This window comes from Convolutriloba macropyga, chromosome 13 (genome assembly GCF_964194025.1).
Source record: "Convolutriloba macropyga chromosome 13, txConMacr16.3, whole genome shotgun sequence".
Classification (NCBI taxonomy): Eukaryota; Metazoa; Xenacoelomorpha; order Acoela; family Convolutidae; genus Convolutriloba; species Convolutriloba macropyga.
The window spans coordinates 19,931,969-19,946,232 of record NC_134480.1 but is presented as its reverse complement, the minus strand read 5'-3'; the positions used below and the strand labels follow the sequence as shown (position 1 = coordinate 19,946,232).

At 33.2% G+C, this 14,264-nt stretch overlaps 1 protein-coding gene across 1 annotated transcript in view; it reads left to right on the top strand.

Annotated features, from left to right (window-relative positions):
• LOC142352100 (COP9 signalosome complex subunit 4-like) overlaps window positions 1-14,057 on the top strand; it is a 42,178-nt gene extending 28,121 nt beyond the window's left edge. The window contains exon 6 of the mRNA XM_075404471.1: window positions 13,769-14,057. Within this exon, the coding sequence (XP_075260586.1) occupies window positions 13,769-13,951 (183 nt within the window). The 3' untranslated portion in view covers window positions 13,952-14,057. The remainder of the gene's footprint in view (window positions 1-13,768) is intronic.
• Window positions 14,058-14,264: the final 207 nt, after the last annotated feature.

The following is a 14,264-nucleotide window of genomic DNA, read 5'->3' as shown; positions in this document are numbered from 1 at the left end:
TTTTCGCCTGACCGATTTTTCGTCTGACGCTTTTGACTTTTCGTCCTCAAAAACGGGATAAACAGGTAGCGCCCAGCGGGCATTAAGTGCTCTTAGAGCCTTTAAGCTCTGTTTCAGCTCAAACTGTTTTTGAGACTCATACTTATACTTAGGTGTGAAGGGCGGTTCTAAGAGGTTGAAGACACCCTCACTGTTGCCCCCCCTATTGACCTCACCCCCCCACCTTGTTGTTGCCCCCCCACCCCAGTGTTGCCCCCCCCCCCCCCCAAATCAGCCCCGGGTGCACCCCCCCCCCTCCCGCGGCTAGCTACTGACGAACAACCGCTTGCTAAAAACGCAAATTTATACTATTTTGCAATTTTTTTTCAAGCTTTTTGAAATTTTTTTTTTTGATTTTTATCAGCCCTATGTGTCAAGGAACCTCCTTTAGGTTTTATAAACAGATTACTGAGTAGTTTCTAGTGGTAATTTAATGGTTTCAACATTTTACCATCACGAATTTTAGCATTTTTTTTTTGACAAAACGTGCAATTTTTTCAAATTTTGACATTTTTTTCCTTATGGAGGTCTTTCCAGACCCAGGGGCCAGAAAACATCATATGCGGTTTGATAATAAGTTACTGACATAATTTTAATGGTAACGGAATAGTTTTTCAACTTTTTGATGTGACAAATTTTAGCAATTTTTTGATAAAACTTGCTTTTTTTCAATTTTTTTGTCGTTTTTTAGATTTTTCAGCCTTAAGAGCCAAATAACCTCCTCTAGGGTTTGCAAATAAGTTTCTGAATAATTTTTAGATTAAATGGAATGTCTTGCAATATTTTGACATCACAAATTTTTGCATATTTTTGATATTTTTTGCCATTTTTTTTCCAACTTTTTAACATTCATAGTCATTATTCAGATTTTTTGAGCGTCAAGGGTCAAAAAAGCCTCTGCTAGGGTGTGATAATAAGTTATTGGAAAATTTTTGTTGGTCATGGATTAATTTTCAAATTTTTAATATCAACAAGTTTTAGCAATTTTTCTTTAAAACTTGCAATTTTTTGAAGTATTTTGAAATTTTTTGTCATTTTTTAGGTTGCTCTAGTCTCAAGGGCCTAAGAACTTCCTCTAGGGTTTGATAATATGTTACTGCATAGTTTATAGATGAAATGGAGTGTTCTTGGAGATTTCAATATTACGAATTTAATCAATTTTTAAAAAAGTATTTGCAATTTTTTCATGTTTTCGAATTTTTTCCGGCAACAGAGGCCCTGGGACCAAAGTTTGATAATAAGCTGCTGCATAGTTTCTAGAGTTAATGGGATTGTGATCAACAGTTTTTTTTACTTCAGTTTTAGTAATATTTAAAAACTCTAAAACTTTTAGTTTTAAATAAATAAAATTTAAACTTTTCAAATTTTGGAAAATTTTTGTTCCAAGCGTATGGATCTTTATGAGCCAGTGAAACTATTTCAGGTTTGAAACAGGGATACTGTTTAGTATCTTGAGACAATGAAATGGTTTTAAAGTTTTTAATGTGTTGAATTTTAGCAGGATTTTGTTAAAATTTGCAATTGTGGAATGTTTTTGTCCTTTTCTGAGTTTAACTATCATTACTGGCCAACAAAGTTTTTCAAGTCTTGCAGATGGTTTACTTGACATAAGTCAGGAGATAAAAAATAGTTTTGAACGTTTTCACTGCAAAATCTGGAAGCTTTTCTTTTAATGGAATTTTTGTATTTGATTATCTTGTATTATTTCAACTAAGAAAGTATTTCATTTTCTTTGATGCTTACACAACCGTCAGAAACTAGTTATTCAAAGAGCTGTTTTTTGGCAAAGACATCTTTGAGTTGTTTCCAGAATTTTTTCCAATTATTTTAATATTTGTTCACACATTTTTACGATTTTTGAAGTCAATTTGGAGTGATGATTTTGATCAAGCCGAAACAAGGAGTGGAGCGAAAAAGCGAGTAGCTCTGCGGCGTGAAATGTTTTCATTCTAATTTTTATGTAAAGTGATAAAGCAATGTTTGAAAAAAATCGCTTTCTCGCTACTGATTTTTTGTTCACATGCGGCATTTTTGCTTCGATTTTAATTGTCGCGTTTGACTTTTGACTTACCTCACTCACTGTTTAAACCGAATAGATTCTGAATTCTTTCACGCATTGAATTACGTATTGTGAATGCGGTCAATGTCGAAAGAGCAAAATCAAAAGAAACGGGATAAACCGATAAAGCCCGGTCATTAAGTCATAGCGCATTAGGTTACCAAAGTTCATTAGAGCGATTACTAGCTGATATTGGTATTAAGCTTAATACCCTTCAGTATAGAGGCTGAAGTAAGTATAAGTTTAAAATGTAACTAAAACTCCACGCTGAAATAGAACAAATTTAGGAAAAATTTTTTGTCAATTTCTATCCTTTTTTTTTCTATTTCAATCCCGATGTGCGTTTAGCGCATCAACGGCGGCTATTTTCCGGCAATCTGCTGGCTATGTTTTGTTTTTAATAGCCGCCCTCATCTTCTCAGCCGGCTATTATAGCGCTCCTTTTTTTACTTCGTCGAATAAAAAAATGTTTTGCTTTACCTCATTTTGCCGCTTTTTCAACATTTTGCGTGATATCTTGTTGACTTCTCTAGGCTAGTTTCTCTATTCTCTCATTCTGCTAAAAGTGATTTTGAACATCAGTTGCTCAGCAAAGCAATTCAAAATGAACAGAGTCAGTATAAAAAATTGAAGTCAGAAATAGAAAAGGGATAAACCCATAAAGCCCAATTTTAGATGCCCGCTATTTGAACGTCGTTCCTATAAGTCTTAGTTACCATCTCTAATGCTTATTGGTATTGATAGTAGCCCCTGTACCCTCTCTCTAGGAAACAGAAGTACGTTATGTTCAACTACAAAATGCCATCAAAATAAATCGGACTTAAAAAATGTTTTTGTACAAAAATATTTTTTTTCAATATCTTCTATTCTTTCAATCCCAATCATGCTTATTAGAATCAACGGCGGCTATTTTCCGGCAATCTGCCGGGTATGTTTTTCTTTTCTTCTGTTTTAACCCAGATTCGTCAATTGGGTCAGCAGTGGTCATTTTCTGGCAATTTGTTGACTGTATTTTGTTTTTATTTTTGCGAAAGCTGAGCGGAGCTATTATCGGTAGTTTTTCATGTGTTGTCTAAAAAGTTAATATGAACTAAAGTTATCATTTTACTGTTTTGACATGGTTTCGTTGGGTTTTGCAATTAATATGAGCTTTACGATAGTTTGAAGGAGTTTCAACTAAATCTCCGGTTTGAAGGATATTTTAGTAATTTTTGGCCCATTTTTATGTTTTATTGTTTTCAAAATAAATTCAAGCTCTGTAACAAATTAAGTACTCGGTATTTTGTACTAACCTTTGATGTCTTTTGAAGTTTGAGGAAAACTTGAAGTGTTTTTTTATGATTTCTTATGGTTTTTCCGCTTTATTCAAAAATTAGAGAGAGGTTTATGTTTGGAATGTACTTTTTTATGTAAGCAGTGAAGTTGTCTCTTTTGCATGAATTAATGTTTAATTGCTCTCAAACGAAGTTTGTAGCAATTATATTAGTCCTGTCGGTCTTTTTTTATGCGATTTTTCGCCTGACCGATTTTTCGTCTGACGCTTTTGACTTTTCGTCCTCAAAAACGGGATAAACAGGTAGCGCCCAGCGGGCATTAAGTGCTCTTAGAGCCTTTAAGCTCTGTTTCAGCTCAAACTGTTTTTGAGACTCATACTTATACTTAGGTGTGAAGGGCGGTTCTTAGAGGTTGAAGACACCCTCACTGTTGCCCCCCCTATTGACCTCACCCCCCCACCTTGTTGTTGCCCCCCCCACCCCAGTGTTGCCCCCCCCCCAAATCAGCCCCGGGTGCACCCCCCCCCCCCCCCCCTCCCGCGGCTAGCTACTGACGAACAACCGCTTGCTAAAAACGCAAATTTATACTATTTTGCAATTTTTTTTCAAGCTTTTTGAAATTTTTTTTTTTGATTTTTATCAGCCCTATGTGTCAAGGAACCTCCTTTAGGTTTTATAAACAGATTACTGAGTAGTTTCTAGTGGTAATTTAATGGTTTCAACATTTTACCATCACGAATTTTAGCATTTTTTTTTTGACAAAACGTGCAATTTTTTCAAATTTTGACATTTTTTTCCTTATGGAGGTCTTTCCAGACCCAGGGGCCAGAAAACATCATATGCGGTTTGATAATAAGTTACTGACATAATTTTAATGGTAACGGAATAGTTTTTCAACTTTTTGATGTGACAAATTTTAGCAATTTTTTGATAAAACTTGCTTTTTTTCAATTTTTTTGTCGTTTTTTTAGATTTTTCAGCCTTAAGAGCCAAATAACCTCCTCTAGGGTTTGCAAATAAGTTTCTGAATAATTTTTAGATTAAATGGAATGTCTTGCAATATTTTGACATCACAAATTTTTGCATATTTTTGATATTTTTTGCCATTTTTTTTCCAACTTTTTAACATTCATAGTCATTATTCAGATTTTTTGAGCGTCAAGGGTCAAAAAAGCCTCTGCTAGGGTGTGATAATAAGTTATTGGAAAATTTTTGTTGGTCATGGATTAATTTTCAAATTTTTAATATCAAGTTTTAGCAATTTTTCTTTAAAACTTGCAATTTTTTGAAGTATTTTGAAATTTTTTGTCATTTTTTAGGTTGCTCTAGTCTCAAGGGCCTAAGAACTTCCTCTAGGGTTTGATAATATGTTACTGCATAGTTTATAGATGAAATGGAGTGTTCTTGGAGATTTTAATATTACGAATTTAATCAATTTTTAAAAAAGTATTTGCAATTTTTTCATGTTTTCGAATTTTTTCCGGCAACAGAGGCCCTGGGACCAAAGTTTGATAATAAGCTGCTGCATAGTTTCTAGAGTTAATGGGATTGTGATCAACAGTTTTTTTTACTTCAGTTTTAGTAATATTTAAAAACTCTAAAACTTTTAGTTTTAAATTAATAAAATTTAAACTTTTCAAATTTTGGAAAATTTTTGTTCCAAGCGTATGGATCTTTATGAGCCAGTGAAACTATTTCAGGTTTGAAACAGGGATACTGTTTAGTATCTTGAGACAATGAAATGGTTTTAAAGTTTTTAATGTGTTGAATTTTAGCAGGATTTTGTTAAAATTTGCAATTGTGGAATGTTTTGTCCTTTTCTGAGTTTAACTATCATTACTGGCCAACAAAGTTTTTCAAGTCTTGCAGATGGTTTACTTGACATAAGTCAGGAGATAAAAAATAGTTTTGAACGTTTTCACTGCAAAATCTGGAAGCTTTTCTTTTAATGGAATTTTTGTATTTGATTATCTTGTATTATTTCAACTAAGAAAGTATTTCATTTTCTTTGATGCTTACACAACCGTCAGAAACTAGTTATTCAAATAGCTGTTTTTTGGCAAAGACATCTTTGAGTTGTTTCCAGAATTTTTTCCAATTATTTTAATATTTGTTCACACATTTTCACGATTTTTGAAGTCAATTTGGAGTGATGATTTTGATCAAGCCGAAACAAGGAGTGGAGCGAAAAAGCGAGTAGCTCTGCGGCGTGAAATGTTTTCATTCTAATTTTTATGTAAAGTGATAAAGCAGTGTTTGAAAAAAATCGCTTTCTCGCTACTGATTTTTTGTTCACATGCGGCATTTTTGCTTCGATTTTACTTTTTTCCCAATTTTTTTGATGGAATTCTTTTCTTAATAGTTTTGCAATCCAGTCATAGTCCATTCAAGCTCTAGTTTTTTTTAGTCAATGAAAATTCTGCGAATTGTAGTTCATGACTTGTGCTGTTTTTTTAAATTTCGTGATGTCGACTCTTTTGTTTCGTCATTTGATGTCACGCTCTTTTCAAATCCGCGTCTTGGTCTTTCTATCTTGCAATTGTTTAACCAAATTGTATTCCTGCCATCATTTTTCACGCTCATTAGAGAAGAGATTTTGGTTCATGGCGTGACTAATCGTTTGCTCTTTTGCGCCTTACTCTCAAAATGATTTTTTATCTCTCAAAGTAAGCTTGTCAAACTTTGATGGGGTAATTTAAATTCAATTAGGTTTTACTCACTCCAATTAAATGTTATGGGAGGGCGGCTCCACATACAAGCAAGCAAGAGACAATTAGTTAGAAACCTTTTTTTTGTTTCAATCTCTTCATAGCTCTTTTGAGATTTCATGTCTATGACGCTATATCAGATAATTTCTTGCAAGCTGCTTGATATGATTTCAACTTATGATTTACGTTTTCATAAAAGTTCAACGTCTTCCGGTTTATTCATATATTGATTGGAAGAATTTTTACAACTGTTGTTTAGTTAGCGCCTGTTTTATGCCAACGCAGTCGACCATTTTGACCTTCAGTTGATAATTCAATTACAATTGACTGTCAACTTGCTTCTAATCTACTATAATTATGGGAAATATGAAAGACCAGGTATACATTAAGCAACGTTACTTAACTCAAATAAATAAGAAACATGATAATTTAGAAAATGTGCTGATTTATTTCCAGAGAATGCTGATTTTATTATTCATTGCGGCTGTTCGTAGTGTTTCACGTTTTCCTAACAGAAATTTTTTGCTTCTCTGTGGTGACATAGAAAAAAATCCTGGACCCTATGACTTAAAACTTTCTTCTTTGGATGATGCTATTTTTGGCGCTCAAACTGGCATAAAATTTCTACTTTTCAACGCTCGTAGCATACAGAATAAGTATCAAGATATATCAAACTTGCTCCAGCAGCTAGATTCGGAAACTTTTGTTATAGTAACTGAAACTTGGATGAGCGAAGATCAAAGCTGGAATATAAACCTCAGCGCTGAGCCCAATTTTTTTGCATAAAAATCGGTCACATCAAACAGGAGCAGCTAAGGGTGGGGGTGTAGGAATATGGATTCCTAAGAAAATAAATTTTAAACGCAGAAGAGAATTTGAGTTAGCTGATCCGAAATTTTTTGAAACTTTGTGGCTGGAGCTAGGCAACTCTTTATCAGAAAAATGTCTCATTAACATCTCATATTGTCCACATCAAAGCCTGGGTGACTTCTTTTTAGACGAATTAAGTGCAGAGGTTTCTAATGCGTTCTCAGCTACAGATAATATTCTCTTATTTGGTGATTATAACATTGATATGTTGAGCGTAAATGGGCAGAAAAGCCTTCAGAATTTTGCGGCGGGACTAGGATTACAGTTATCTAACATTGATATTCCTACACGCATAAGCAACAATAAAAAAGTTTGATAGATCACTGTTTCTCGTCTAATAAGCAAATCACTAGTTGGAAAGTCTGCTTACCTCCTTTCGATATTGATCATAATGTAATATTTTTTCAGAGCAAACTTTTGTTGTTAGAAAACAAAATTTTTTTAAAAACGAGATACAAAAAATTTGTCGAGATCTGGCTCTTGCAGATTGGAGAACAGTTTATCAACAAAGAAACTGCGATGAAATGTTTGCAGAGTTTAACAAAATTTTTCTGACAATACTCGAGAAAAATGCACCAACAGAGAAGAAATTAATTTCTAATATAAAAGACTACTTCAGAAAAACCTTGGATGACAAAAGAAATTAAACATTTAGTTTCTGAGAAACATCGTTACTTCAATGAGTACAAACTGACACAAAGTGCTGAATCTTTTGCGTCATTTAAAAAATATCGCAACCTTGTAAACCGAAAGTTAAAAGAAGCACAAAATCAATTTTCAGAGGATTTTTTTAAGAAAATTGAAACCACAAAAGAGAAATGGAAATTCATTAAGAAAAAAATTGGAAAGAAAAATAACAGTCCAAACATCACTGAAATTGATGAGAATGGTAAAAAAACGAAAGATAAAAAATCAATATGTAACGCTTTTAACAGATTTTTCAGCGAAATGGGCATCTACAGAGGGCAGATTGTTCCATTGAACGTCGAAAAAATAGAGCGAACTTTTCAAGAGTTTAATTTTAGACCTTTTACTTTGAGGGAAATCTATAAAGTTATTGACAATCTAGACAACAACAAAGCACCAGGGCCGGGATACATCAATGCTTGGGCATTGAAATCCGGAAAATATGCTATTGGGACACATCTTCAGATTATATTTAACGATTGTATTCAAGAGAAAGTTTTTCCAACAATTCTTAAGGATGCACACATCACACCAATTTTCAAAAAAGGAGATGTTTCTGTTTTAACGAATTATCGTCCAATTTCTGTAACACCAACTTTTGCAAAAGTTTTTGAAAGGCTTTTACTTAATCAGTTATTAGAATATCTTGAAAAATTTGCGCTCTTGAACAAAAAACAATTCGGTTTCCAATCTCGAAAGTCGTCTACTGATGCTGTTCTTTACTTTTTTTGAAAAAATAATAGGAAATATGCAAGATAACGATACAGGTGCTGTGTTCTTAGATCTTGCAAAAGCTTTCAATTCAATTTCACATGAAATCTTTCTCAAGAAAGCTGAAAATTTCAACCTCTCTCAATCAACAATTTTACTTCTCAAATCTTTTCTCGAAAATCGAACACAATGCGTAAAACTGGGTATTGACTTATCAGATAAATTAACTATTAATCATGGTGTTCCACAAGGAACTGTGTTAGGACCTCTTATTTTTCTGTTATATGTCAACAATTTTTCTGAAAAGCTGGAAGGTGAAAATAATGTTGTTCAATTTGCTGATGACACTAGTATTATATGCAAATTCGAACGTAATGAAAATATTCCCCAAAAAATTGAAAAAATATTAGAACAAACAGACAAATACCTGACAGAGAATCAACTCACATTAAATGCCGATAAAACAGAGATGTTATTCTTTACAGATCATACTAATTCGGATCCAGAAATTTCTTTTAAAGGCGAAGTTATCAAGCCAGCTCATGCATGTCGTTATCTGGGAGTACAAATTGATTCAAACTTAACCTTTGAAAATCACCTGAATTCAGTTTCAAGCAAAATGGCTAATGCAATTCGTTCTTTGTATCTTGTAAGAAATCAAATACCTTTGAAAGTAAGAATTGATGTTTTCAAGTCAGTTGTACTCTCTCATCTTTCTTTCAGTGGAGTATTCCTCCAAACTCTTACAGTGAAAAACATAAACCGCATAAACAGGCAAATTAACTGGGGAATAAAAGTTTGTTATTTTCGTCAAAAATTTGACCACTCCATTGATCTTCTCATTAAGGATCGTATCCTACCAGCCGAATTGTTTATCTCAAAAGTTAGCCTAATGAAGCTACAAACAGATATAAAACAATGGGAAACATCCGAAAATTTTAAAATGTTTACTAGTCGCCATAACGCCAGACAGAACAACAGAACAAATCAAATTATTATAAAAAAGAAAACGAAAACGAAGTGGAATAACAAATCTTTAATCTTGAAAAGCGTTCAAAAATGGAACAAATTGCCCTCTTCAATAAGAACTTTTAACAGTAAAACTTGCTTTAAAAATGTTTTAACCGAGTTTTTGCTCGATCAACACAGGAAAGTACCCGTTAATAGACAAATAGGAGCCTTCAAATCCTATTTTTACCTATAAAAACGAACAGCCACAATTTGAAGATTACTATATTAATAACAATGCTGATTAATTTATTTAACATTTTAGAGCATGTAGATATCTAACCTTAGGGTTATAGTCTGAGTAATTTACATGTTTTAAAAAAAAATAATAATTATGAGATGCAATAATAATAATTCGACTGTTTTTGAATTGATGCCTTGAACTAGTTCTGATCTCAAACTGATTTATGGTCAGCTACAACAACATACATTTATGGTAAATGGAGATTTAAATGCTATTAGACATAGCCATTCAGCTTAATCAGTCGCACAGAGCAGGCGATGTATAACACCTTGTCAAATTTGTGTTCAGAGTCCATCAATGTTTATGTAGCAAAATAAGGCACGGCTGTGGTGATAAAATCATGAATATTGCCAAGTGGTTATTAACGCCACCCAGACGTTACCCAACTCCGAAGTTAAGCCAAGTTATTAAAGAGCGACATCAACCATGTGGTATTGTTTTTAATCAAATCTCGATACGATTTCAAGTTTTGCGTAATTTGAGTCAAGCTCCAGCTGATCAGTCTATCATGTCCGACATTAACTCATTTAAAGGCACAAAAAGTTACATGCAGATGTTGCGTATGCACGTTAAGGCTGCAGGATTCTGAATAGCAAATTAGATTTTTGTTCCGACCTACTTGTGGGGGTAGGAGCTATATACTCAAATGGGTTTTTTTTTGTTCAGTCAATTTTGGCCGATCAATATATTCATCGTAGAGAAATGTGAGTGGTATCATTCAAACGCTGTTCCAGCGTAGAATTCAAATTAAAAAGATATTTTTGAATTTCGTTTTTTTGTTTTTTCGAGGAGTTATCGAGCATTGAAGTTTTGTGTGAACACGGGATATTTGGCATGATTTTGTTCACATTTAGTGTAATTTTTCTTCAAATAAAGATATTTTCTATAAAAAAAAGGATTTATTATTTACATTTCATGCCACAAATTGAACCAATTGTGTGTTCCTAATAGACTGAAGGCGTTGAAAAGACTAATTCTGGTCTCATAGGGAAGTTCACTATTAAAAAAATCGAATTCTGTTTGAGGGCTCTTTTTTAGAAAACTTTTTTTTGTTTTTCAAGTCACCTAGAGACTAGTCACTTTTTATATCGAGGTTCCGTTAACGAAAAACCTCATTTACAGTCAAATAAAGCCCAATGAACAAAAAAATTGTTTTCAAGGAATTGCTCATGTTTTTTTTGGCTTCGACACTGAGTTTTCGTAATTTTAAATGAAAATTTGATTTTTCTTTTGGGGATTTACTAATGTTTTTGGAGTCCTAGGACATGAACTCATAAACTAAAGGTGCAATATGTTCCCTAATGAGCATTAAGTGAACATATCTAGTGCTTTGAGTGGACAGCTATTGGCTGTTAAGACCTTAAGAGTAATTTTTCGAAAATTTTTTTTGAACATTAACTAATCATAAACTTATTTTCGTGAACTTTAAGTCAGTCTCAGTAATGACAGGACCCTATTCCTTCCTACTGCAATCAAATTTTATCTGGTTATTGGTTTTATCTACTAACTATTGGATATATGACTTCAATGACACAAGAGCTCAATTTTTTAAAAATTTTTTTTAGTTATTTTTGTATTATTGGTTGCTTTTGAAGTCGTGTCACTTTATCCAAATATTGATAGCTCCCATAGACTTAGAAAATACGTTCAGTGGATCGCTGATAAAGTTTTCAGAGAAAAGCTTATGGCTTAAATGGCTTCGACACTTTTTTGGTTTTTTTTTCCTGTTTTTGTTGTTTTCATAGTCGTAAGACTTATTGTGATGTCTTATTGATTACCTAAGAATAACAAACGTCATTGTCCTCACAACGGGTTATTTTTTTTCGTTGAAAGCTATTGATTTTAATGGCTGTCAAGACTTTGAAAATAATTTTTCAAAAAATTTTGATGAACATTAACGAATCTTAAGCTTTTTTTTCGTGAACTGTTAATTAGTCTCAGTAGTGACAGGACTCCTTCTTTTCTACCGCAACCAAAATTGAACTGGTTAGCGGTTTTCTAACAATTGGTTCTATGACTTCAATGGCAAGATTTCAATTTTTTTTAGATATTTGGATATTTTCGTATTATTGGTTACTTTTGAACTCTTATCACATTATCCAAATATTGATAGCTCCCAATGGCTTAGAAATGATTTTCAGGGGATCACAGATGAGGTTTTCAGAGAAAAGCTTATGTTTTAAATGGCTCTGACACTTTCTTCTTATATTTTCCTACTGAATTTTTGGTTTTTGCATGTTTTTGTTGTTTTCATAGTCATAAGACTTATTGTGATGCTTTATTAATTAACTATGCAAGACAAATATCCTTAACCTCCAATCGGGGCATATCGGAGTTTTTTTTTACTTCCGTTGAGTTTAAAGGTTAAAATTAACTTCTATTGAATTTAATGGCTGTTAAATTTGCTTAAATATAATTTCACCAAATTTTTTTTAACATTAATAAATAATAAACTTTTTTCGTGACTTGTTAGTCAGTCTCAGTATTGAGAGGACCCCTTTCTTTTCTACTGCATACAAAATTAATATGGCTTGCGGTTTAATCTTCTATCTAATAGTTTTAAGACTTCAATGCCACTGGTTTTCATAATTTTTAAAATTTTTGGTTACTTTTTCTTATTTTTGGTTCCTTTTGAAATCTTATCACATTATCCTAATACTGGTAGTTTCCGTTGGTTTAGCGAAGACGTTCAATGGATGGTAGCTAAAGTTTTCAGAGTTGAGCTTATTATTTAAATTGCTTCGATAATTTCTTCAGGCACTTTTCTGATTTTTTTAATTTCTGCCTGTATTTGTTGTTGTTTTCATGGTCAATGACTTGTGGTATTGGTTTATTGATGAAATATGAACGGCAAACAATCTTGTCGCACCATCAATTTAGCGTATTTACTGGCTTCCGTTGAAAGCTGTTGAATTTTGTGGCGTTGATACTACGAGTTTTCATAGTGTCTTCGACACTTCTCTTGATCAATTTTTTTCTTGAATTTGCTGTTTTTTCCTGTTTTTTTGTTCTGTAGGTAGCCGTAAATTGTTGGCCGGTCGCATAAGCTTGTAATTGAAGATTGAAGGAATGATGTTACCCGAAGCACTCGGTTTATAGCGAATAGTCTTAATGTTTATGATGTACATTTTCAATTTTTTTTTCGAAGTTTTCAGTTTTTGTTGTTCTTTTCGTCAACTTGTGACTTTTTTCATCATTGAGAGGTCCCGTCCAATTTTTTGTATTTCAAAAAAACATTTCTACTTATATGATTTTTCACTGACGTTTTGTTTGTTATACAATATGCGTTTTTATAAACGTTTTCTGAGTGGTCAGTTTTGTGTTTCTTTTTCTCTTCTTTCAACACAATCGCGTAATAACCGATCCCAATGGTTTTCATTTGTGGCGTAGGTAAACTTAGTAAATGTCTCTGTATAAATCCTAGCTGAAATAGTAGAAAAACAATTAATTTAAAAGTACATAAGTGTCATTAATAGCTAATGATTTTAATGGTATCAATAATTTGTGTATTTGTAAATTGTATTTTTTTCTAGTTTTTCTGCATCTTTAGTCCGTTTCTATGGCTTATTCTTACCAAAGACAGGTCCTTTTGGTTTCGTAATAACTTTTTAGTAATTTGTCAAGGTTTGTTTAGTTAAAAGCTAATGCTTTTTAAGACTTTTGAAATTTTTTGGTTTAAAAAATATTGGTTAAATTTTGAATTTCGCCTCATTATTCGTTCTCTATCGACTTGTAACCTAGTCTCATTAAGAAAAATTTCCATCTGCTGTATAGTTAGGAAAAAGTAAATTTGTGTCGTTAAGTTTTTATCTGACTGCATTTTGACGTTGTTACTCGGTGCTTTTAATTTTTGATTTTCAGTTTTTGCCGTGAAATTTTTGTTTTTGCTAATTTTGTTGCTTTTTTCTCGTAGTCTCTTTAACGGCAGATTTTGTTGGCGCAGTAATGAGGCGTGGCATTATGTAATTCAATTAGTGGTTAGATTGTGTAACGATTGTTTTAAACTGAAATATCTATTTTTGTTATATCGTCATTTGGTTGACAATTAAGTAAAAAATGTTGATAAGCTCGGGTGGGAACATCATGTGCGAACGCACATTAACGAGCCTCCTCGTTCAACTCTTCTGTGAAATGACAAATTTTTTGATTGAGACTTTGTCGATTTCAGGGCAGAATGGAGGGTTCAATAGACCAGTTGGCTAGGTTTGTTCACTTCGAAACAAGCAGCCAAACACAGCTGTGGGACCAACAGATTAGACAGGTGTGCTCACAGGTGAATGACATTGTGAACAGAATTGCAACTGCTCACCCAGAATGGACTGCAAACGCTTTAGACTCACAGATGACGTAACAACTGTTACTCAAAGAAAAGAAACTATGCAAATTGTGTCTGGGATATATTCTACCCCCCCCCCCCCCCCACCTCCCGAAACACACACATACACCGAAAAACATTATTTTTTGATAATCAGCTCTCTTAGAGTGGACGCGCTTAAATTTAGATTAACAGATTTCCAAGAGGTTCTTAACTCCAACGGGGGGGGGGGGGGGCAGGGAGTATGCAATATGCAATGGGACAAGATGAGGTGGGCGATTGAAGAGAATAAATATTTCCCAATAAGGTTTACAAGGTTTGCTGTATAGTTCATGACCATTGAGTTATG